The sequence below is a fragment of the Chenopodium album genome, chromosome 8 (genome assembly GCF_948465745.1).
Source record: "Chenopodium album chromosome 8, dcCheAlbu1.1, whole genome shotgun sequence".
Lineage (NCBI taxonomy): Eukaryota > Viridiplantae > Streptophyta > Magnoliopsida > Caryophyllales > Amaranthaceae > Chenopodium > Chenopodium album.
Window position 1 is genome coordinate 42,664,323 of NC_137841.1, and position 26,857 is coordinate 42,691,179.

Genomic DNA, 26,857 nt, shown 5'->3' on the forward strand with positions numbered 1-26,857 from the left:
GCTTCCTATGTTCTTCCTAATATTTATGATTGTTAGTATCATGTTAGGATTAAAGATTTGATTTTTATTGCTTAGTTACATGCTAGGGTTTGTTATTAATCTTGTCAGTATCATGCCTATGATATTACTATTTTATGCTTTAATATTAATATGAATATGACTATGATTAATATTGTTACAATTTATGATGATTATGAATATTATTATTATTATTTCGATGATGATTATTTTCATTATGATAATTATTATAATTATTCTTATGAACATGATTATTGTTATAATTTTATTATCATGATTATTGATAATTTATTATGTTGCTTGATATTCATTGTTATTGCTTGATCACACCTTTTATGCATGTTTAAAGGGAATTTGTACTTGTAATCACGCTTAATAAGATAACTTATAATCTTGTTTAGGGTTAATTTGATTATGATTTCAAGTGATCGCCAATAATAGATTTATTTGTGCATTAATATTCAACCAACATAGATAAACAGGTTTAGAGTTAATCCAATTGGTTGCATGTTAATTGAAAAGCGCACATGAATACGATCAGAATAAAGTAGAGGCCTATTATTAGGGCAGGTTCAACCTCTTTTAGGTTGGATTTGTACCTTCATCCCCGAACCCTTATTTGGTTCTAGACCTTATGGAGTTGACGATCTTTTGGATCGTTAAGGGGTGTAACCTTCACCTCGTGAACGGTTTACAAGTTCCTAAAACTTGTTGGCGACTCTTTTGCTCTATCTTCTTTCCCTTTGGACGCCACCGTACTTTAGTGTATGATCACAGTGGGGTTCAAGCTAGGGGTTAACGCTTGAAATTTATTCCCTACAGTTTTTGGCGACTCTGCTGCGGAGGATTTCTATTTTAATTCCTGAATTTGTTTCGGCAATGATTTAGAGTGAGTGGATGAGACTCGAAACGTTCTAAGTATTTCATGTGCGTAATTTTGATTAACATTATTGTCATATGCATAAAAAAGATCTCATTGGAAAGACCATCTGTAATGACTTAAAAACATAGGATTTTACACGTAGGAAATTTGAGTAATATCTTTCACAACTAGGACCGAAATAACACCGCGCGAAACTGGAAAATTTTATCGAGCACAGAAATAACACCGCGCGAAACTGGAAAATTTTATCGAGCACCAAAAAAAATAACGCGGGAGATTATTTTAGGCACGGGTTAACCGGTGGGCAAAATAGTTAAAGGCACCGGCTTTTAACCAGTGCCAAAAAGGGGGGTAATTGGCACCCCCCACATAGAAACCGGTTCAAACCGGTGCCTTAGACCAGGTTTGAACCGCGGTCTATTGCTATTCATAACCTAGGTGTACCACCAAATTCTAAATTTTAGGCTTACCCCTAACCTTTTGTCCTTACGTTACAACCTTTGGGAAAGTCCTTTCGACCTAGTGGTTGAGTCACATACCAAGGGAGGACATTATGAGTTAAAGCCTAAAGAAAAGGTATGCAATGTTAAGATGTCGAGAACCCTCAAATTTTATTCTTTTCCGATTCCTTCGAGAAACCATAGGGACGCTTACTAAGGGAAGATTTGAAGCCATTGGGAGAACACGGTTAGATTGGTTGGGATGAAAGTGGATTGCGTCTCATTAATTCTCTACGCTTAGCATACCTTATGTTTCAATCAACCGTGGATATCTTGAAGAATGATTTCTCTTCTTTTAAATGATTTTGCCTCGTTTTATTTCAAAGAGTTTTGGGTTAAGCTCTTAAGAAGCCTTTACGAGACCTCACTCGTCCTCATCGGCGATTTTGGAGTTTAAAGGGCTTGTTGTAGCTATAAACAACCGTGATTCCTACGTTATTGAGCCTTAGTGTATATTCGTTTTCTCTCTTTTTCCTTTTCTTTTCTAAATAAACCCTTCTTATTGCTTTTTAGCTTTTGTTTTGCTTGGGACGAGCAAAAGTCTAGCTTGGGGGAATTTGAAGAGTGTCATTTATGACACTCATAGGATAGTCTTTTAGGATGTTTTCACCCTATTTTCATAGCTTTCTTTTATTATTTTGGTATTTTCTCCTTTAGTTTATCTATTTCTTTCTTTCTTCGTGTTTTACTTTCCTTTATGTGGTTTTCTTCGTGTTTCCCTTTTATTTGGCTCTTTTTCTCTTCTATTTTCTCTCTTTGTGTACTTTTGTAGGTGTTTAAGAAGTTGGCATTACAAAGGGATCAAGAAGAGCGAAAAGGGCTAAGCAAAGAAGAAGCAAGCTCCTTGGAGAGGGCTAGGAGAGGGCACAAAGCCTTTGCCAATGGCCGCGGGTGCAGATCTTGAAGGCCGCGGGCGCGGTAAAAGTGCAAAAAAATGGAGATTTTTGGCAGAAACTCTCCGCGACTGGCCGCAATCAACTAGTAGAAAAATGCTATTTGTAACGCCCTATTAGTAACTGGCAGTTACAAATTTCATGACATTAGTAACCGGCGTAGTAAATGGCAGTTACTAATATGTGGTTTATTATTATTTGAAGTTTTATTAGTTAATATTAGTTACAAATATCAAGTCAAAGAAACTTTGACTAACAAGTTTGTAACTAGCTTACAAACGCCAGTTACAAATATTAAGTCAAAGTAACTTTGACCAAAGCGTTTGTAACTAGCTTACAAACGTCAGTTACAAATATTAAGTCAAAAAGCTTTGACTAAAAGGTTTGTAATAACTATCTTACAAACGCCAGTTACAAATATTAAGTTACTACTTCCTATTAATTTTATTTAGTTTTCATTTAATTTTTATTAAGTTAGAAGAAACAAATTCTCGCTAAAAACAAACAAAAGATTTAAACGTTTTATTGTTTCCACTTTCGCTCCAACTTCTCGCGCTACTGGTGAAACCTCCTTCTTCCTCTTATAGTTTCTTCTTCACTACATTCAATATTGTTTTTGTTTTTTGAATTTGGGTTCAACTTCCTATAACAAGGTTTTAAGGTATGTAATTTTTCGAATAAGGGTTCTTGTAATTTCCCCTTTCTTAATTCAATAATAGCCCTAAAATTTGAATTAAATTTTGTTGTTATAAGTTAGCTGCGTAACACTACTACAAACACTAAAATAAGAATCGCAAAATACAAAACGGTTAGCAAAGACAAGCATTCTCTACAATTATATAAAATGTATTTCTGCTGGAAGCGTTTTATGGGCTTATAAATAGAGAACCGTCTCCTCCTATGAATCTATGATAACCGTTATCTATTGTTTATTACTAAAAATAAATCAATTAATTAATGGTATATTTTTCTTGAGTTTTTTTTTTTTTTATTTAAATATTAGAATTATTTTACCCTCAATCCTTTATCTTTTCATGAAAGAGAAATATATCCCACTCAAATTTCACTTTCACCTCATTTACTCTGAAAAAGAAGCGTCAGTCTCTGCACCGCCGAACCCACCGCTGCTCCCACTGATGCACTCCCATAGTTATCGGCACAGCGCACCGCCGTACTGCTGCACCGTTGCGCCACCACTGCACTAACTAGGTGAGTTTCGAATTATTCCTCTTCTATAGGAATTTGATTCGAATTTGTTAAAATAATTGCAGTATATATTCATTATTCGAATTATACAATTAAATTGTAGTTATAATTCAATCATATATTCCTCAAATTTCAGTATTTTGATTCAAAATTTAGGTAGATTAAAAGGAACTTCAAAGTTCTAATTCTAGAGAAAATTATTCTATCGATTTTTTGGCGCAATTAATTCTATCAAATTTCCACAATTTCAATAAAATTAAACTTGATTTATTCGTACTAAATTCATTTCATTGTCAATCAAAATGATTTTCGCCAAATTAATCTTATTGTGGTCGAATCTACAACTTTAATTAGAAAGAAATTCGAGGGTAAGGTTTCTGGGTTATTTAGCTATGCGTTATTGGATGGTTTTGGTATAAGCCTGGAGGCTTCTAATGTATTCAGAATTGTTCTATTTGTTGTGTTTCTAAGTATTGAAATATGACTGTATCTTAATTACATGTCTTCTTTCTCGTTATGCAGAAATTTACCTTGTTCCTCACATGGACAATCTGGTAAACATATACAAATATATGGAAGTTGCATCAGGGGTTACTCTCTGTCTCTCAAATTAGACCCTCGAGCAAATTAGCAGGTAGCGAAGTATCTTTGTCCAGGTATATATAGGATTTCAATTAGCAGCTATGAAAACATTGCCCACTCGGGCCTTAATTTTTAAACCTCGGTTATTATTGTGACTGAATTTGTTTGAAAATTTTAGCTTATCATGTTTAATTAGCACTTTTTTTTCTTTTTTTTTTTTCTTTTTTTTTTACTTGCATGGCTTAATTGATTTATTGATCCCTTGATTGCGCTGCTTATAAACTTTATACGAGTGGCATTATTATCCGATGGTTGTTGTGTGATATGGAGTTGTATTTTTTCTTGTAGTAGTGATAAATTATTGATAATATGATGTACAATTTAAGGCATGAATTAAATAAGTAGTCACTTGATTCTACATTGATTCCCTGATTTAATTACTTGGCTTATTGAGTAACCTTGTGTTTATGATCTTGTTTTTTTTTATCACTTGTTTAACTTTTTTGCTAGTTAATAAGCCCATTATTTTATCATTAGTATAAATAAATGTCTAATTTCATTTAAGGTCTAGAGAGTAGAGAATTGATAAAATAATAAAATAAAAAATAATAGATTCATAGGCTGTGTTGAACTAGTGAACTACTGGTCATCTACACAATTCCAGATCCTTTTGAGTTGAAGTTATAACTATTGTCTTTCTATCTATTTCTGCATTTATTGTTCCTTTTCATTTGTTCATAAGTTATTTCTTCCAACTTTCCAATAGAACCCTTTGCAAAGCTTGCTGGCTAGCTAGAAACAATTAGTTGAGTTGAACTAAACATGGTATCAAATACTTATACTCTGTGCGTGTGTGTGTGACTTGTGCGTACATAGATGATTAGCTAGATATCTCCTTTTCCCAAGACAAGGGCACAACATCTTTGACTAAGAACTCCAGCTTGAACTGCAATAATATGTACTCGATTTATAAGCGTACAACTCAGTTGAGTTGTCTTAGGAGGCTCAACAAATTTGAATTCATGAATCCATTCTTTTGTTATTTGTAGACAGATTGGCTGCAGCAATTTATATCTGATGATGGTGTAATGTTAGAGCATGCTTCTAATAGTCAATTTCATAACTGAATGCAGAATTAAAAGTCTGAACTGAAATCAAAGTTGAATTTCAGAACTGAAACCAGAGCTAAATTTCAGAAATGAATTCAAAGCTAAGTTTCAGAACTGAATTCAGAGCTGAATTTCAAAACTGAATTCAGAGTTGAATTTCAGAACTAAATTCAGAGCTTTATTTCAGAATCTGGTTGCTTGGGTAAGATTGTTGTTTCATATGTTAGATTGGTCTATTGTTACTTGAGCCTTTTGTTGCTTTCATGTGATTAATTTCGGAACTATTTATTGGTTAACATTTTAGCAGTATCAATGTCATGTTCAATCTTATCTACTAAATAGTTAAAAGTTACTTCTTTTGAGTTAAATTTTTTTTTATCCTGTTAAATTTTGTGAAATTTGGGTTTGGTTTACTTCTTTATCTTATTAGAGTTGTATTATTTTGTGAAATTTCATTGATTTGGATCTAATTTGAGAGTTTTTAACCGTAAAGTCTTAACTAAATCAATCTTGAATTTCTGCTAATTTTTGTGAAAGTTAATGTATTCAAATGATAAATCTGATTGGATTTGTATAGTATGGTATTTAAAGTATCATCCAGATGTATGTAGATGAGATTATTGCACCATCACTGATTCTTTTCTTTCTACATTTTAATAAGTTTTAAAATGAAATTTTCACAGCACAATAATTTTGAACAATCGTGGCTTAGCACAATAATTGTCTTTTATTAGTACAAAGTTCCTTAAGAAACTTTGCATAGCGTGGTACCTGCTTAATAGCATCAAGAAGAGGAATATTAACTTCAACTTTCCTAAAAGTCACTAGAATTTCTTTGTCCATGGCTTCTTTCCTAGACTTATCAAATTGAGAGGGGAAAGGGGGAACATCTTTAAAACGAGAAACATAAAAATTCACACCAGAATACCCTTCCCTACGGGTTCTTTCTTGCTCTCTTTATCATGTTTTTCCTTACTCTCCCCAACTATATCCTTAGGTACGATTTCTACTTCTTTCTCTACTGCTCTATTCTTCATTTTAGGTTCTGCTAACTCTTTACCACTCCTAAGTGTTACAGCTTTAGCATGTTCATTTGGATTGACAAGTGTTTGAGAAGGAAGTCTATTCGAGTGTTGAGATTCTGAATTACTCAGAGTAGTGCTTATTTGACCTATTTGAGTGTCTATGTGATGTAGGTGTGGGGAATAAATTAAAGAGTTAACTCCCTAGCTTGAACCCCACTGTGATCATACACTAAACTACGGTGGCGTCCAAAAGGGAAGAAAATAGAGCAAAAGAGTCGCCAACAAGTTTTAGGAACTTGTAAACCGTTCACAGGGTGAAGGTTACACCCCTTAACGATCCAAGAGATCGTCAACTCCAGAAGGTCTAGAACCAAATAAGGGTTCGGGGATGAAGGTACAAATCCAACCTAAAAGAGATTGAACCTGCCCTAATAATAGACCTCTGCTTTATTCAGATCGTATTCAAGTGCGCTTTTTGATTAACATACAATCAATAGGATTAACCCTAAACATGTTTAATCTATGTTGGTTGAATATTATGCTCAAACAAACTATTATTGGCGATCACTTGAATTATAATCATAATTAACCTAAAAAGATTATTAATTATCTTATTAAGCGCGATTACAAGTACAAATTCCCTTTAAACATGCATAAAAGGCGTGATCAAGCAATAAACAATAAATATCAAGCAACATAATAACAATCATTATAAAAATAAATAATAATTATAATCTTCATATTAATAATAGTCAAAATAATTATCATAAATAAAATAATCATCATCAAAATAATAATATTCATAATATTCATAATCATCATAAATTATAACAATTATAATCATAATCATGTTCATGTTAATATTAAAGCATATTAATAGCAAGATCCTAGACATGATACTAACAAGATTAATAACAAACCCTACCATATCACTAAGCAATAAAAATCAAATCTTTAACCCTAACATGATACTAACAATCATAAATAGTAGGAAGAACATAGGAAGCATCGTAACAATCATATTTAATATTAAAGCTACCCTAGACATGATACTAGGAATATCATAATAACAATATAAACATGATCTCTACATCATAACATCAATAAAAACCATTAAAGTACTTACTTTGATGCTTCGTACCTCTTTCTAATAACAAAATACACACGTTAGTAACTTCAGGGAAAATAATAACAAACAATTAAATTAAATAATTGAAATAGAGATTTGGGACCAAACCTTCAGAAATTAAACCTTTCACGTCTAGGGCGAAGGCAACTTCGAATATGGCTAGGTGTTTCTAGATCTAATGAATGAGGAATTTTGTATTTGAAAGCAAGTTTAGAAAAGAGAAAGAAATAGAGATTAATGATTAAGGAAATCTTGATGAGAATTAGCGAATGATTAAAGAGAATGAAAGAATTAATGACTGCGAATGAAAACTAGTTTTAGGTGATTGTAATTGAAAATTGGTTGTTGATGAATGAAAACGGAGTTTTTAATACGTTATTTATAGAGAAATCTGCTAAAAAGATAAAATAAACAAAACAGAGCATTGACGCACCAAATACAGAGCTGGTGCCAACGCTGGCTAATTGGCGCCAAGCGCCAGGCGCCAATGCCTGACGTCAGGCGCTAGTCCCGTTTTTGACGCGTTTTCGAAAATCAGATAAATTTTGTCGTACAGGAGTAAAAAATCGTATCTTTTCCTCAAAAATGTTCTTTGATTTTAATTAAAACTCTGAAAAGTAAAAAAAAGTCAATTTATCAATGCTAATCGAATTAGGAATGAAAAGAACCTTCTAGAAGAATCTAGAAGACTTAAACTATTCCTAATTGCATTAGGAATGATAAATCATATTATGCCCTCCTCTAGATCATTGGGCCGCATATAAAGCTCAAACCGGGTCCGGTTTAGTAAATTGGTCATAACTTCCTCAATATTAATCGGAATTGGGCTCATAATATATCGTTGGAAAGCTCTTGTCAAGCCCCATCTAACTACACTATTATTGGACCCATATCATGGACCAACCAAACTGGATTGGCTATTTTCTTAAAATAAGTTTTCAAAAACAGAGAGAAGAGAAAAGAAATTAAAACTATCCGCAACACTAAACTTTCCACACTTTCACTTCATTCGATTATGATTCGACGTGAAAGGTACTCATCACTGGGTTTGGTTTTGGGGAGACACAAATGGGTGTCTACAGAAGCCCCCACTTTGACTGAGTTTGGAGAAACGCAAGTTTCGATAACAAAAGTCAAAGTATCGATAGGGACGGAGAATGATTCAGAACGTTCTGCGATCCTAAATCATTCTTGTAACGCCGATACCTGCAAAACTAGCGTTATTTAAACACATAAAAGAGTTAAGAAACGCGTATCTTGCACCGTCGAGCACACGTCTCTGAAAGTAACCGATTGTTTTGATGACCTCCTGCAAGCTAGAGAATGCCACCCCGCTTGAAAACTGCTACGCCTGTAATTGCTTCCAATATAGAAGACTGCTTCGCCTGAAATGATCCTCCTCCTCTTTGATAATATTCCTCATCCAAGGGAATACTATCGAAGATTGCTTCTCTTGAAACAATCCTCATCCGCATTGATAATATTCCACGTCTAAGGGAATACTATCGAAGATTGTTTCTCTTGAAACAATCCTCAGTTGTTTGTGATAACTCTCCACAATCTAGGGAACGCCACCTTGTTGTTTTGATGTTCACTCGTCTCTTAACAAAGAGCTTCTTTTTGATATGTTCACGCGCCTCTGAACAAAGAGCTTGATAATAGGATGCCCACGCGTCTCTGAACAAAAGAACTTGTAGGACATGTCCACGCGTCTATGAACAAAAGAGCATGAAAAGGATTGTCCACACATCTCTTGACAATAGAGCTTGATTGATATGCCCACGCGTCTCTGGACAATAGTGCTTGAATGAAATGTCCACGCGTCTCTGAATAAAAGAGCTTTTGAATGATATGCCCACGCGTCTCTGGAGTAAAAGAGCTTGATGGAAATGTTCACGCGTCTCTGAACAAAAGAGCTTAAATGATATGCCCACGCGTCTCTAGAGCAAAGAGCTTTGATGGAGATGTTCACACGTCTCTGAACAATAGAGCTTCGGTACTTGAGAGTTTCTAAATGAGCTTGATACGTAGCGAGACTTTCACTTCTCACTTTCCATCTCTTGGAGATTTGGTTAATGATTAGTGAAGAATCACCGTAGATTCTGAGTTTCATAATTCCCAAGGCGACAGCTGTTTCTAACCCCAAAATACATGCTTCATATTCTGCGGCATTGTTGGTGACATCAAAGTCGAGCTTCATTGAAATTGGGATGTGCTCTTCATAGGGTGATACAAGCAAGACTCCTACACCACATCCTTTTTGGTTTGAAGCTCCATCAAAATAGAGCGTCCAGCTATCATCTTCGGTCATGAGTAAATCTTCATCAGGGAAATCGTACTCATCTTCTTCTTTCTCAACTTTTTCTAGTGGAAAGTCTTCTAAGAAGTCAGAAACCGCAGAACCTTTGATGGCCTTTTGTGGTACAAATTTCAAGTCAAACTGAGCAAGATTGACTATCCACCTTGATAATCTACCATTGAGCGTTGCTTTTTCGAACAGGTATTTGAGAGGATCCATCTTGGACACGACATGCACTGTATGAGTGAGCATGTAATGTCTTAGTTTTTGTGCGGCCCACACAAGTGCGAGACACAATTTTTCAAGTGGTGTGTATCGTGTCTCATATCCTTGAAGCTTCTTACTCAAGTAGTAGATTGCATTCTCCTTGTTTTCAATCTCTTGTGCTAGCATTGCCCCCATCGTTTCTCTTGTGACCGTAAGGTAGAGTCGAAGAGGAAAGTCAGGTATTGTTGGCGCTAGCACGGGTGGTTTTGCCGGGTACTCTTTGATTTTGTCGCAAGCTTTTTGGCAATCGTCATCCCATGTGACTGGGACATTTTTCTTGAGCTTCTTGAATATAGGTTCACATATCGCTGTGAGCTTTGATATGAATCTACTCATATACTGCAGCCTTCCAATGAAACCTCGAATCTCTTTCTCATTATTGGGCGGTGGCATGGCCATGATCGCTTTTACTTTTGTGGGATCTATTTCAATCCCTCGAGAACTAATCACGTATCCAAGTAATTTGCCTGACGTGACTCCGAATGCACATTTTGCTGGATTTAATCTCATGTTGTACTTGCGGAGTCTTTCAAAGAACTTGCAAAGTGCAATAATATGGCCTGGGCGATCTTTAGACTTAACGATCATATCATCGACATAGACCTCCACCTCTTTGTGCATCATGTCATGTAACAATGCTGTAGCTGCTCTTTGGTAGGTGGCACCCGCGTTCTTCAACCCGAAAGGCATTATCGTATAGCAATATGTACCCCATTGCGTGATGAATGTGGTTTTCTTCATATCTTCTTCGGCCATCAATACTTGATTATATCCGGCGTAACCGTCCATGAATGATAGGAGTGCATGGTTTGTTGTGTTATCGACCAGAATGTCAATGTGAGGTAGAGGGAACCCATCTTTCGGGCTTGCTTTATTGAGGTCCATGTAATCAACACACATTCTGACCATTCCATCCTTTTTTGGAATTGGAACCACATTTGCTATCCATTCTGGATACTTGGATACTTTGATGAAACCTACGGGCAACTGCTTTCTGATTTCTTCTTTGATTTTGAGAGCCACATCCGATTTCATACGGCGCAACTTTTGTTTGACAGGCTTCATACCTGGAATGAGTGGTATCGTATGCTGAGCTATATCCCTGTCAATTCCTGGCATATCTTGGTATGACCAAGCAAATACATCAACAAATTCACTAAGCAAGTTAATTAGCTCTTTGCGTTCATCTTAACTTAGTGTTAATCCAATTTTTACTTCTTTAACAGTCGTATCATTGGAAATGTTAACTGTTTCTGTATCTTCGATAACTGCTGTTTTATTTTCGTGTTCTTCCATTGCTTTTATTATTTCTTTGTCATTTTTATCATTAGCAAAGCAATATTGATCAGGGCTAGGGGAATGACACGCATCGTAAGCAAAGGTACTCATTTTATTGAATTCATTGGCTAATACATCGAGAGGGCAAGGTCAGTTGCGACCTCACCGGGATTATTTGGACTAGAAAGAGAGGACTCAACAAGAGGCTCAGGATTGAACTCTATAGCAGAAAGAGGGTCGGCCTCAGACTCTAAGGACTCGTCTACAGACTTAGACTCAGACTCAAACTCGGACCCAGACGACTCAGACTCATCAAACATAAGACATTCGCCAGCGGTTATTTCCAACTTCTCTCCACTTGGCGTAGTGATCCTCAATGTCTTGCGCCATCCCCTTGAAATATTGTCAGCCTGGATGATTAACTCGGAGGGGTCAAAATCCTTGTTTGCTATGACAGCTTGAACGAGCTCGGAGTTATCATTGCAGACGAGCTTAGACTCATTCTTTTCCCTTCCAAAAAGCAGGTTGATGCCTAGATCATCAGAACTCGGGCTAGCTGGCTTCTCGGTTGTGAAGAGCTCTTCGTCTTCATCAACAAAGTCACAATCGAGGAACATCTCGAATCCTGGTTCACGGATCCCATCGTGGACGAATGGCTCAGGGAATTCATAGCACGGAAAGTCTTCCCCTTCCTTGATGTACTGGCCATTGAGTGTTAATGGATATGGATCCATGACCATTTCCTTCTTCATGATTCGAGCGTTATTGCGAGCCTTCATCTTCAATAGAGCTTGTTTCATATCTTCTTTTGTTGGCTTGAATCCCTAGCCAAAAGTATCCTTCTTGAGTGCACTAGGATGGCCCCAAGATTCGGCCATTTTCTTTTTGAGTCCGAGGGTCATTCCAGGGAAATGCCCTTGCTTCTTCAGAATGGAACTAATGTTGGTGTTTGAATAGGGATCGAAGTCGAGATGACACTTTTTCCTCCTCTTCAATCACGAGAACATCATCGAGTGAAAACCCCCAAAGATCTTCGTCTTCTTCGTCATGTTCGACATGGACGATAGGAGTGTCGATAACTTGAATGTGCGGAGAGGCATCAATGGTAATTGGAACCCCTGCAACTATGGATTTCACTTTTTGGTGCAGCGATGATGGAATCGCCTTTAGCTCATGAAGCCAAGGGCGTCCTAACAACAGATTGAAGGAGGCCTTAATGTCTACCACCTAAAACTTAGTGCGACGTTCAATGGCCCCTGTAGTTATGTTCAGCATGATAGTACCCACGGCTTGACGGCGAGTATTATCATAAGCGCGAATCCCTTGAGTGGAAGGAGTCAGTTCTTCATTCTTTATGCCCAACTTCTTTGCAGTACGAAGTGGGCACACATTGATTGCAGAGCCATTATCAACCAGGCTCATAGGAACATTCATCTGCCTACACACCAAAGTGAGGTGTAAGGCCTTATTATGTTGGTCCCCTTCCAGGGGTAAATCTTTGTCAGAAAACGAAATCAAATTGCTAGTACTTGGCAATTCAGTAGTGAGAAAGTTGACCAGTCCTTGGGAGTCATGTCATCATCAACTCCTTTTTTCACTAGAGCATTCATCACAGCCTTTCGATGCTTGTGGGAGGTGGCCAAAAGCTTCCATACATTCATCTCCACCTTAGTCTTTTGCAATTGTTTGACCACATCGCTGTTCACAGGGTCGATGGGATCAACTATCGGATGTGATTGTGGTGGAGGTGGAGGTGGATTATGTTGTTGCAACCGTCCATTTCTGGTGAGAACCTTGACCTCAAAGTCCCCCCAAACATCTTCACTTGTGCCAAGAGATCAATAGGCTATATCCTCAACGTCCATTCACTTCTTCAGAACTCGAGACAAATACAACTTCCGGCAGAGGTTCATTCACAGGTTGAATGAGTATTGACGGATCAAAGGAGACTTCATCTCCCATGATAGCCAAAGCATCAGAAAGAGGACCTGTTTAAATGTTAGGCTTCTTGCCCCCTGGAGGGACAGGAAGTTGATTAGCATCAATTAGGTGTTGGATTGCATCCTTCAACCTCCAACGCTTCTCCGTATTATGACCCTTACCTTGATGAAAGTATTGGGGTCATAGCTAGCGGTCCTATTCTCTAGTCGAGGTTCTGGAAATGGTCCAATTGGCATAATCAGTCCTTGACCATGCAAGCGGTCATAAGCAGCATCATAAGTCATTCCCTAAGGCGTGTAAACCCTCATTTGCCTTTGGAATCTTTAAGGAGGAGCATTAAGGGCCAGCACATCATTGATATTGATATTGTTGGTAGCATTATTGGGTTTAGAAGACGAAGAAGGAGTGTCGTTCTTCTTGTTTTTCCAAGTGCTGTTATTATTGTTGCTACCAGCAGTCTTCATTAGTTCGTCCTCGATATTGATTCCAATATCGTATACAGCTTCAAAGGTACTCACAGGCAAAAACTTCAAGTGTTGCTTGTATTTATGAGTCAGATTGGCGATGAACAAGCGAACCATCTCCTTTTCCTTGGGGGGATCCACCAAGAGCGCAGCTGTTTCCCTCCACCTGCTTAAGTAAGTGATGAAGCCTTTATACTCTTTTTGTTTGAGAATGGAGAGTTCACGTTCAGAAGTCTTGGCCGGAATGTTACACTTGTAACGATTCATAAAGCTTTTAGCAACATCCTCGTAGGTCGCGACATGTTTGGATTCCAAAGAATAGAACCACTGTTGACAGGCATGCTCCAAGGAAAGAGGAAACACTGTAGGGAAGAGTGTCACGTCTACTCCCTTAAGAGCCATAGTTGTAGAAAAAGCCTTTAAATGGAAAAGCGGATTATCAATAGGCTTGAATTTGGGAATGTCAGCAGTGGAAAACTTCTCAGGAAGCTTGTCTCTTATGGACGAAGAGGTGACAAGTTGTTCCAAATAAGTGAATTCTTCAGAAATCTTGCTCATCTGTTCCTTAATCTTGTCCATTGCAGCGGTAGTGACATTGTTTTGATTGTCTTGTTCTACCGTGCTGAATCTAGTGGTGAGTGTCTGCATCATGTTAGACAACTTTTCAATTGTCTTGTTGAGGTTCTCGATGTCTTCCTTAGTGGCCATTGGTTGAAAGTAGACTGGAGATGGATCTTGTGGAGATGATTGAGGTGGTTTCCTTGTACGCCTCTTTGGTATAAGCGGTTGTTTAGGTATTGACTCGAACCGTAACAATCTACCCCTGCTTCTTGACCAAGTACTGTGACACCGAAACAAACACACTTTTAATGACCAAACTTAACCTTAACCAATCCGGATTAAAAAAAGAAAAAAAAGAATTTTTTTTTTTAAAATTCTACTTGTTTATTTTTTGTTATTTTAAAAAATATGGGAGGATATTATCCGACTTACTCCGAAAAAAAAAGGAACGACACAAAAACAAGACTACCCTAAAATACGGTCAAAAAGTAGTGCACGACTAAGGAAAAAAGTGTGTGAACTCTTTATGCGAATGATTAGGTGAGGTTATGGACGCGTGTTTTGACCGTACAGTTAGACATGACACTAAACTGGACACATCAACCACCTACGTTTGCACAAAAACCGAAAAAAAAAACTGACAGGACACTTTTCTTGGGCACCGTGTGACGGTGCTGACTGTCGTGACACGGTGCAGTCTACCGTCAGACGGTAGAAAGCCCCATGTCACGGCACTGTTCACCGTGGCGCGGCAGAACATGCCATGACACGGTGCACAGTTCTAGGTCATTTTTGTGATTTTTCTAGATTTTGATCGATTTTAGGTCCATACTAATTACTATGTGAAAATAAAAACCCTCGGTCATGGATTAAACAAAAGAGTAAACACATGAAGGTTAGCACAAAACAATCACATAACATTTAGGCACGATGATGTAAAAAGAGTTCGCAACCTAGAGTCAAGATCTATGTTCAACTATTGGTCAAGGTTTGGGTGTCAAAAGGGTACCATGGTTAAGAGTTTGGACGCATTAGCAAGACAGCCTCCCTTGAGGGTGTATGCCAACGGGCGGCTCCGCGAGTGCGTGATGAAATCGAACTCGACTCCATGGTTTGGGTGGATTTAATGACTCGGATGAACCCTTATTGCCATGAGCGTTTTTGGGTTGATAGATCTTAAATCCCTCGGGGCTAAGACTTATGTAGAACACATACGTTTTTTCAGAAAAATCGAAGGAAGTTGACTGTGAGGAGAGAAAATAAGCCACCAGACTGATTTTAGAACTGCCGTGACACGGCAAAAATTCCCGTGCCACGGTACTGTGCACCGTCAGACGGTGCACTATACCGTGACACGGCAGATTTTGAAGTGGCACGGCAGTCAGAAGATTTGACTGGTGCCCTGTTTTCTTTCGTGCGCAACCAAGTTATTCAATTTTTCCTACGGGACAGACCTGAATGCGACGTTAAAACGTCTATGCAGATGCAAAAATGCCAAATTAATCACAGGAATATTTTTTCAAGAATCTTTCAAGTCTCATCCACTCATCTTAATTACATACCGATCACTCAAATCGATAAATAATCAAGAATCCTCCCCAGTGGAGTCGCCAAATTGTAGGCGTCGTTCGAAGTGCGCCTACGTTAAAAGCATGTTGTGAATATGCTTGACACTCATAGGAAGTGGGAATTGACATAATACGATTAGGGACAAGGAAAGTAGGGAGCCGCCAACATGTTTTTAAGGAACTTGTAAACCGTTCACAGATCATAAAAAAGGCAACCACGATAAGGGAAAACGAAAGGCAACAACGATTGACCCGTGAAGGTTACACCCCATTCATAATCCATGAGATTACTAACTCCATATGGTTCGGAACCACGAAAGGAGGATCGGGGATGATGGTACGAAGTGAGTCATGGAGTCACATTCGCCCGTATTGGCCTCTACTCGATTCTTATAGTGAAAAGTGATTCCTGCGATCTCAAAGGCATACAAACAAAATATTCAATTTGCTCCAAACTATTATTATGCTAAATTGGTTGAATATTAATGCACACATTATTCTAAAATATTGGTGATCACTTCAATTAATAACAAGATTAAAAAGGAACCTAAACCGATTGTCCAAATTATCTTATTAGGCGTGATTTTCAATTACATATTCTCTTTAAACATGCAATATGGTGATCATAATAAATAATAGAATAAACATTAATATTGGAAGCAATTTAACCATAATTCCAATAATATAAAATCGTTAGAAAAATAATAGAAATGAAAGGAACATAATTATTACTTTGATTCTGTTTGTTTGCAACTACAAAATAATTAACGAGTTAGTAACTTCAAGGAAATAATAATAAAACAACAATTAAATTAAATTAAATAAAGTAGAGTTGATTTGGGGCCAAACCCTCAAACAGTTCTACCTTTCACGCCTTGGCTTAAGGACAGAACCACAAGTAAAGTATGGACTCCTTTGAGCACTTGAAGAAGGAATTTTGAAATGAGAAGGGTAGGCTAGTGTTTAGGCTAAAACATAGAAGAGAGAAAAATAAAACTAGAGAATTAATTGATGCCCCGTACATTAGAAATGAGGGGGTTTTTATAGAGAAAATGTGCTGAGTGAGCACACGGAACCCTAAAATGATAAAAACCCTAAAAAAATATCCCGCGACACGGCAATCTGTACTGTGACATGGGAAATCCCATCGTCAGACGGGAAACATTCTCGTGACACGGTGCATTTTTGGTGTGGCGTGGGAAATTTTCAGTAAACGGGGAAGAAAACGCGTTAAGGGTTTACGCGGAAAAGACACAGAAATTCCTGTGTCACGGCAGATTTCCCGTGTCACGGGAAATCCCACCGTCAGACGGGAAGGATTCCCGTGACACGGTGGGTACCTGCCGTGGCGCGGGAATTCCCAGCCTGCTTTTCAGTCTAAATACATTTTAAACCCTAATTTCGTTTAGCATTTTAAGTGCCGATTGATAATTCCGGGCCATTTTCTGATTTATTATTATTTGGGCTAAAATTAGAAAATAATTAAATAAAATAAATAAAAGGTTTGGGCTGAAATTAAAAATATGCTTTTACCAAACATCAAGACTAGTCCATGGACTGTTCAAAAATATGAATTTAATCAAATACTATTTCTTAAGCACTCTTGGGATTAAATACTGAACCCGACCAATAGTGGCGGTGAAAGGTTGTTCATCAGCGGGTTTGGTTTTGGGGAGACATTTTTAGGTGTCTACAAAGCCTTAAACCTATAATTTTCAATTACACCATTCTTCCCTTAAGCACTCCAAGGAGTCTATACTAAACCCGAGGTTCCGTCCTTAAACCTAGGCGTGAAAGGTACAAATAACTGAGGGTTTTGACCAAATCAAATCTACATTTATTTAATTTAATTTTCATTTGATTTACTTTTTCTATTGAATTTACGAACAATTTATTCATGACGTAGCAATTTAAATGAACGCACGGAATGTGAGTAATTAAATTAATTACTTATTTTTATTTTAATATTGCTAATATCATGATTAGGTTTATTATTATTTGATTTCACTAACACTATTATTGTTGAATTGCTTCCAATATTAATGTTTATTCTATTATTATAATTATTAATCACCATATTGCATGTTAAAGGGAATATGTAATTGAAAATCACGCCTAATATGATAATTTGGACGACTAATTTAGGTTCCTTTTTAATCTTGTAATTTAATCAAGTGATCACTAACATTTTAGAATTATATGTTGCATTAATATTAAACCAATTAAGTAGAATAATAGTTTGGAGCAAATTGAATCTCTGTTCGCATTCCTTTGAGATTGCAGGAATCACTTTTCACTAAAAGAATCGAGTAGAGGCCAATACGGGCGAATGTGACTCCATGACTCACTTCGTACCATCATCCCCAATCCTCCTTTCGTGGTTCCGAACCATATGGAGTTAGTAATCTCATGGATTATGAATGGGGTGTAACCTTCACGGGTCAATCGTTGTCCCTTATTCGTGGTTGCCTTTTATAATCCGTGAACGGTTTACAAGTTCCTTAAAAACTTGTTGGCTGCTCCCTACTTTCCATGTCCCTAATCGTATTATGTTAATTCCCACTTCCTATGAGTGCCAAGCATATTCACACATGCTTTAATGTAGGCGCACTTCATACAACGCCTACACTACCTAGCTTTTATTTAATAGTTAGTAGTTTCTTATTTGATATTTTATTTAAGTTTTGTAATTTTCTTTCTAGTTAGTGTGTAAAACTAGTTATTCTCTTGTTATATATGACTTTGACCTTAATTAAGATGTTACATATGACATATATGAACTAAATTTTGTTTTATTACCAATATGTGTACATATTTAGATATCATAGATGATCTTTATATGTATTTGCTTGAGATTTTTATTTTCATCTTTAGTACTATATATTTTTCCAATTAATATCTAACAAATCTATTCTTTCATTTTCTAATATAGATAGATCTCTAAATTTATTTGCTTGTGTAATTTAGGAATTAACATGAATTAAGTTATGGATCATAATTGGATGAACTATCCTAGAAGTTCGGAGGACTTTAAAGTTGCGTTGAATTTTTTTCTTGATGATTCTTTTGCCAAGGACGCTATTGGAGATCAAATATTTTGCCCCTTTAAAACGTGTTCGAGGTGTTTTTTCCATTCTAGAGATGACGTCTATGATCATTTGATTGTTAATGGGTTCGTGAAGGAATTCAAGCAAGAAATGATATTGAGTGATTACTACATGATACTTTTAAAGATGTCGGTGAAGGACTAAATAGAGATCGTGATGAGGTTTAAAGTGAGCCAAGTGAGGATGCTAGAAAGTTTTTTTATTTAGTGGAAGAAGGAAAGAAAGATTTATATCCAAGTTGTAAAACTTTCTCGAAATTGTCTTTCATAATCCATTTGCTTCTATTTAAGTTCCTTAATGGATTAAGAAATGTAGCCTTTGATGATCTTTTAAAGCTATTAAGAGAGGCATTTCCAGTGGCCGAACTTCCTAAATCATTTTATGAATCTAGGAATATAGTAAAGAGTTTAGGTCTTGATTATATAAAAATTCATGCTTGTCCCAATGATTGTATTCTTTATAGAAAAAAATTTGAAGGAGTCGGTGTTTGTCCTAATTGTGGTACTTCATGGTTGAAGTTTAACAATGTTCCTGCCAAAGTTTTAAGGCATTTTCCCTTAAAACCTAGACTACAAAGACTATTCATGTGTTCTAAAACAGCTGAACAAATGGTTTAGCATGATAAAGGCCGAATATAAGATGGCAAAATTCGACAGCCGGCAGATGCCCAATCTTTGAAGGACTTTGATTCATCATATCATGCCTTTAAAAATGAAGCTCAAAATGTACGTTTAGCTCTTGCTAGTGATGGATTCAATCCATTTAAAACTATGAGTGTTGCTCACAGCACATGGCCTGCTGTGTTGATTAATTACAACCTTCCACCTTGGCTTTTTATGAAACCGGAATATTTTATGTTGTCTTTGTTAATTCCTAGCCCTAAGTCTCTTGGAAATGACATAGTTGTTTTTTTTCAACCACTAATTGACGAATTGAAGGAATTATGGGAATTTGGGGTTGAGACTTATGATGCATCCAAAAAACAATCATTTCAATTGCATGCTGCATTAACGGGGACAATAAATTATTTTCTGGCTTATGCCATATTGTCTGGATGGCTTACTAAAGGAAATTATGCTTGCCCTAATTGTAACCATGATGTGAAACCTAAATAATTGCATCACGTCATAAAGAATTGCTACATGGATATTCGAAAGCATCTTGATATGGAACATCCTTGGCGCAAAGATACAAATTCTTTTAACGGAGAAGTAGACGATAGGTGTGCACCTTCTCCGTTAATTGGTAATGATTTGATGAATGAATTAGAAAACTTTGAAAATGATTTTGGGAAGAACAATAAAGGTGGAGGTGGTAAAGGTCCATGGAAAAAGAAATCATGCTTTCTTCAACTGTCTTATTGGTCTAATATTAAATATTGTCATAATTTAGATGTCATGCATATTGAGAAAAATGTATTCGATAATATTGTTAGCACCTTGTTAGATATTCCTTGAAATACTAAAGACCACAATAAGGCACGTTTGGATTTGTTGGATCTTGGAATAAAACCTCATCTCCAACCTTATCCATCTGAAGATGGCAACCACATGTTATTTCCACCAACACCTTATTCTATGAGTAATACAAAGAAGGATTTGTTTCTCAAAGTTCTTAAGGAAACAAATTTACCTTATGGGTATGCATCAAATATCGGGATGTGTGTGCATGTTAAAGAAAGGAATTTTTCTGACTACAAAACTCATGATGCACACGTTGTATTGCATCACTTACTTTAAGTTGTTGTGAGGAAAACATTGCCAAAGAATGTTGCAATACCTTTGACTAGATTGGGGAACTTTTTTCATGGTATATGTAGTAAAATTGTTGATCTTGAAGAATTAGATTGGTAAGCATCTGAAGTTGTCAATATACTTTGTCAATTTAAAATGATATTCCCTCCTGTATGCTTTGATGTTATGATCCATCTACCTGGTCATTTAGTAGAGGAAATCAAATTTGGTGGACCTGTGCAATATCGATGGATGTACTTTGTTGAGAGGTAGTTAGGTAAGCTGAAGTCCTATGTTCGAAATAGGAGTAATCCTGAAGCAAGTATAACAGAAGGGTATATGATGGAAGAGTGTTTGACATTTATTTCTCGATATTTGTGTGTAGGTGTAAACACTAGTATGGATAGAAGATGTGCTAGGAATTTTTCCATCAATCATCTTGCAGATGAATTATCTTTGTTTCCTAAAGTAGGACATCCTATTGGAGGGAAAAGGACAAGGAGGATAAAGGAAAAGGATTTTCTTTAGATTTCCAAAGTCTGAAGCAAGCTCATAGATATATTTTCTTCAATTGCGACAATACAACATTTGAAACATACATCAAGTAAGAGTTTTTTTCTTAATTTTTTTTCAGTTTAGATTTTTGTAGAATTTAATCTAATAAAAATAATGATTTATTTTTTTTTCATTTATAATTTAGAGAACATCAGATTTGGGTAAATATCCAAGGTCAAAAGCGTAGATGGGATAGTTCTTAATGTCATAGCAGAGATTTTATTGATTGGTTTTTTGAAAAAGTATAAAGGGAGCAAGTTAATGGGGAACTTTTTTAGGTCGCTAAGATACCTAATCCTAAGGCCAGGAGGTACACTTGGTATTTTATCAATGGTTATAGGTTTTACACTAGAGAACGTGATTCACGATTAATGACTCTAAATAGTGGAGTGATTTTGACAGCCTTGACTTCAAGTATTGCCAGTTCAGGGGATGCAAATCCCGTCCACGGAGATGTTACCTACTATGGTGTAAGAGAAGAAATTTTTGAGTTGGACTTTTGGTCTCAATTTAGCGTTATGTTATTTAAGTGCGATTGGTTTCTTGGTGATATTGATGAATTTGGGCTTACATATGTTAATTTCAAGAAGAAATATTCCAAAGATGATTAATCTGTATAGGCTTCTCAAGTTCATCAAGTATACTATTTCCAAGACCCATTAGAAAAAGATATTCAATACGTCATGAAAAGGGTTCCAAGAGATCTTTTTCACTTTGAGGAAGCACTAAATGAAGAAACATATTAGGAGGAACCGATTGATTCTATTTCTAATAACATGCCTTCTATTGATGCTAATGATATTCATGTAGGAGATGAAGTTGAAGTGAGTGTTGTGAACATAGATGATTTATCAGAGAGTCTGAGGATGTTAATAACCTTGAAGATGACATTGACTATGATGATACAGATTGGGATTGGATGGATGCGACTGATAATATTTCAGCTCATGGCCCATTGGATTATTAATGAATCTTGAGCAATTGTATTTACTTTTTTTAAAAAATGTGATTTTATCATATAATGTTATTAGACTTTTTGTTTGAACCTCTTGATTCAGCTTTTGTTAGTAGTAAGTAGTTATCATCTTTGGACTTCCTCAAAATTATCATCTTTTTAGTGAATAAGATTGATTTTTCTAAAAAAATTTCCCAAAACCTGAATATATTTGCTTATGTCATGTATAAGATATAATACTTTTAAATTTTTAAGCATTAAGTATGTATGTATGTGTTATATTTGAAAAAATATGTCTTATTATTTTGTAGTAACTGCTATTTGATATGTCTAAACTTTTTTTCCCATTAATTGTTTATAATATTTGTTTGCCAAATGACGAAGAATGAAAGTAAGAAGCCTGAAATTGCCTCAAAGTCTCTTTTAACACCTTATGAGAAAGTTAGGTCCATGACAATAGAAAAAAATGCCAAGAAGTTTAGAGAGTTAGGGCTCGACAAGATTGCTTAGCAACTGTTGGAAAAAATAAGAACTAAAGGAAAGGATAATGTGCATTCTAATGTAGATGATCCAGACTATGTTCCTGATAAAGAAAATTGTGACCTTTAGGAGTTTGAGATGTCTAGAGAGAGAGAGAGAGAGAGAGAGAGAGAGAGAGAGAGAGATGTTTTAACTTAAGCAGCAACCTCTATACCTAAGAAGGTTTCTTTCTCCTTTTTTCCTTTTTTTTTCTTCTAGGGGTCATATTTATCTTCGATAATAATTACCTTGATGTTCCGATGCTAGAAGGCAAGAACTAGAGAGCAACCAACTAGGAAGAATAAAAAGCAGCCATTGTGCCCATCTACGGCAATGGGCGATTTCCTTGTTACGGGTAATCAAATGGATCCAGCGAAAGTACAACAAATAGAGCAAGATGTACAGCAATTTGAGCAAGTTTGAAAAAATTCTAAGAGTCCGCTTTCGACAATTGTACCAATAGAAAGCCGAGGAGAATCTATTTCCGCACAAGGTTTGTATTTAATACTCCACCCCTTTAATAATCATGAAAAATCTTATGGTTTTGTAACCTTTTTAGTTATTCAATCCAAGGTTAGAGAACGGTCTATAATCTGCTTCTTCTCTTTTTATTTAAGTAATTAGCTGTAAACAATGAAAAAACTGCTAGCTAATTACCATTTTACAATAAAACATAGTTATGTACGGGATGAAGTTAGTTTTGTTAGGCTTGTGGGGGAGTATAAGAAGTATTTGAGGAGAGTTTTTTCTCTTGGAGGTGCTGCTGCTGCACGAGGCAATATGTGATTGCTTGTGTTAATCAAGGGACAATGCTAGTGCAGGGTCTGTTACTGTTGATGCAGGGTTTGCTGCTGTTGTTCATGTAGTGCCTTCTGCTGTTTTTTATGCAGGGTCTTGTACAGCTACTGTTGTTGATGCAAGACCTTTTGCTGTTGTTGATGCAGGACCTTTTGATGTTGATGCAGGGCCTGCTGATGCATAAGGCTTGGTTTCACGGTTCTCTAGAATTACAAAATACAAAAACAGATTGCAATTCTTTAAATTGAGTTGAATGCTTGTCACATGTTTACTTATGAACTTTTCTATGTCGTAATTGCATTATAAAATGTTATGATTGTAATCTTTATTTTTATCTATAGATTTCTTATGATTTAATTATTCTGTTTTTACTTGGATAAAAGTTCCGAAGAAGAAAGGGCGAGATCCAACAAATTTGTTTGATGTCCATGCTTGCAAATGGGAAGATCGCGTAACTATGTACTGTAATGACAAAGGACAACCTATCGGGCCTGAAAAGGCAAGGAAAGAGCTAACTAGATTCTTAGAAACTATTGCTCATGATTACAATTGGGCTCTCTTGACATACACAAATTGGAAAAAAGTTTCGAATAAGGAGAAAATTTGGGAATTTGTGAATGTAAGTGTTCTTTTCTCTCATTTATAACATTTTGAGTCTACAACATAAGTTTACTTTTATATGCATTTTTATATTGTATTTTATAGCATAAACCTAGCCATTATTTTAGAGCAAGTACATCCTTCCAGTTGAAGCTAAAGATTGGGTGATGGAGACTCTTGATCAATCTCAGAGAGGATTCAAATGTCGCCTCAAAAGAGATCATTATTATATGTATGACACCCTTGAAGAGAAATTGAAGCATCCTCCCAAAAGAGTGCCTGAACCACATTACAAAACACTTTTAGCTTATAAGGGGACAACAATAGCAAAGGTATAATTGAACAATTAGGAACTCTCAAAATTAGTCTTGACTTTTATGCTTATCCAATTTTATTTTATGTAGAAAACCAGTTTGCAGAATTTTGAAAATCAGCGTGAAGAAGACAACATACATACAAATGGTCCCGTTTCCTTTTCCATGAAACATGAGCAGTTGGTGCGAAATACATTCCACATATATTACGATTTTTTTTCATGGATTCTATGTTGTTTATATATTTATTTTTGTTTATATATTAGCTACGGGAAGATGTTGTGGCACCATCAAAATAAGAATGTTTGAAGAGACTCGACGACAAAAGGAGGGTAAAACTTATGATCGACCTTATGATGATACGCAGTAGAAGATAGTAATACTATATTATTCCTATTTATTTATTTAGTGAATAAACTTATCGTATACTTTGTCACCCATAATTTTTAATAATTGTTATAGCAAGCAATGAGGGAATTGGAAGCTTCTCAAGATGATCAGAGTGGTGAATCTATTAAGGACCCATTTGATGAAGTTATGGGAAATGCACGTCGAGGTACAGAATTATTACAAGGACTTGGTGCCACTCGTACGGAGCAAAAAGATATAGGACCTTGTACCTCTTTGATTCTACCAAAAGAGGTCATAGAGTCTATCAAAAGTGTTGTAACTGTTGATGTTCAAAAGGATATAAATGCTGAAATTGAAGAATTTGCCAAGGAAAATGAAGTTCATGTTGCACAAGTTGCTGCACACGAAGCTGAAATAGAGAGGAGAACAAAGGATCTTGAATCTAAGACCTTAAAAGTGCAAGAGATACACATGGATATTGAAAATCAGCAAAGAAATATAACTCTTGATGCAGTAATAACAGCACTTGCACAACTACGCCAAAAAGATCCTAGCTTAACTCTAGAAATTATTGCAAAAGCTATTGTTTCAACAACTACAAATGATCCACAAACTATATTATTTTAGATTATTAAAAGGTATGTGATTGCATTTTACAAGCTATATTCCTTTTCTCCTTTTCAATTTTTACATTGTTACATGTGATTGAAGAAATAGAAATGGTGTATTATATGATCTGAAGTTCTAAAAAAGGAAACAAACTAGAGATAAGCAGCATGATTGTTGGGCATCTATACTACTTAACTTAGAATGCCTTTAGCTGCCGAATTGGATGTTAGACCAAAGATCATACTTAGGTGGTTTGAATTCTATATTTTTTATGCGTGTGCATATGCTAAATAAGGCGTTGGAATTTGCAGGGTGTTAAGAAGTTCATATATGCATGCCACTGGTGTACATATTTGTTCAGTATTGTTCAAGTACTACTTTATATGGTATAATGGATAATCTAGAAACTCGAGCTTTGTGTTATATATATGTGCTTACTGACATTATTACTTAGTTAATTATACGATTGAAAACTCAATCTCTTTCCTCTTCTCAAAACTAGGCATCAAAATTTATGTTGCTAGCTTAGCTAAATTGTTCTAGTGTTTTGATAATGTAGTATCTATGATTATACAAATTTATGATCCTTTGATGTTACTTCCCTATAATTTTGTGATGTTGCTACGGTACCTCCATCTTGCCTTTTTAAGATGAAATATTTTTTTTCATTATTTACTCACTATAAAATTAATTTCTAGTGTTTTGATAATAATTTTCCATACATAATTCATTGGAGATTTTTTTTTTTAAATTGAATCTAAGAGTTTTTTTATTATTATTATCTTTTTGTTTGGCAGGAGGCTATTCATATCCAAGTATCAAGTGCTCCATCAAACATCTAAAGATCTACTGGAATTTTAGCAAAAATAATAGATTGGTGTTTGAATTTGGTATTGGAATTTTTATTAGATTAATGTATGATTTATTTAGATTGAATGTTTTTGTTGTTTGTAATAAATATTTAGCTTATCATTTAGAATTTATTTGAATTAACTACATATTAATTTTTTATGGAGAACTTATACTAAGTGAAAGTGTATCGATCATATGCTATTTAAGCAATTTCCTAATTATACACATTATATAATCTATTGCTTTAATTCCAATTCAAAGCGTTGCCATTAACATGTTTAAAAGTGTCGCTCTAGTTTTAATTAGAAGCATTGCATAAACAAAATAAAGTGTTGCCTTAATTTTAAACATCAACTAGTTTCAAGGTAATAAGTGTGTCTTTAAAATAGCAAAATCGTTGCTTTAACTTTGAAAATGTTACCTAAAGTTGTTGAATAAGTGTTGGCATAAGTTAAAAAGTTTTATCCAAAAAAGCGTTGCCATAATTATATACAGCAACAACTTACAATAACTTTGCCTAAAGTATGAAAGTTGTTGCCAAAGAGTTTTAGCAACGGCACCTATTGGTGACGGTTTATAATTCATTGCTATGGGCATATGGAAACATTAATAAGACATATGGTAACAAAATATGGTCGTTGCCATAAGTCTTTTTTATAGTAGTGACCCTGTGAATGGTTTACAAGTTTCTAAAATTTGTTGGCAACTTTTTTTGCTCTAGCTTCCTTCCCTTTGGATGCC

The 26,857-nt window shown here is 35.7% G+C and overlaps 1 protein-coding gene across 3 annotated transcripts; it reads left to right on the forward strand.

Moving 5' to 3' along the window:
- The first annotated feature begins 3,175 nt into the window (after nucleotides 1-3,175).
- LOC145556062 (uncharacterized) lies at nucleotides 3,176-26,291 on the forward strand. Of its 3 annotated transcripts, XM_081617739.1 has the most exons (7): nucleotides 3,176-3,503; nucleotides 4,023-4,156; nucleotides 23,774-24,009; nucleotides 24,096-24,322; nucleotides 24,395-24,487; nucleotides 24,767-25,293; nucleotides 26,062-26,291. In XM_081617739.1, the coding sequence occupies exons 4-6, from the start codon at nucleotides 24,158-24,160 to the stop codon at nucleotides 25,280-25,282; spliced, it is 774 nt and encodes a 257-aa protein (XP_081473865.1). In that variant the 5' UTR covers nucleotides 3,176-3,503; nucleotides 4,023-4,156; nucleotides 23,774-24,009; nucleotides 24,096-24,157; the 3' UTR covers nucleotides 25,283-25,293; nucleotides 26,062-26,291. The 3 variants fall into 3 exon arrangements, 1 of the variants encoding a protein (XP_081473865.1); XR_014091705.1 differs by lacking the exons at nucleotides 23,774-24,009; nucleotides 24,096-24,322; nucleotides 24,395-24,487; nucleotides 24,767-25,293; nucleotides 26,062-26,291 and adding exons at nucleotides 22,863-23,085; nucleotides 23,537-23,756; XR_014091704.1 differs by lacking the exons at nucleotides 23,774-24,009; nucleotides 24,096-24,322; nucleotides 24,395-24,487; nucleotides 24,767-25,293; nucleotides 26,062-26,291 and adding exons at nucleotides 22,860-23,085; nucleotides 23,537-23,755.
- The last annotated feature ends 566 nt before the right edge of the window (nucleotides 26,292-26,857 follow it).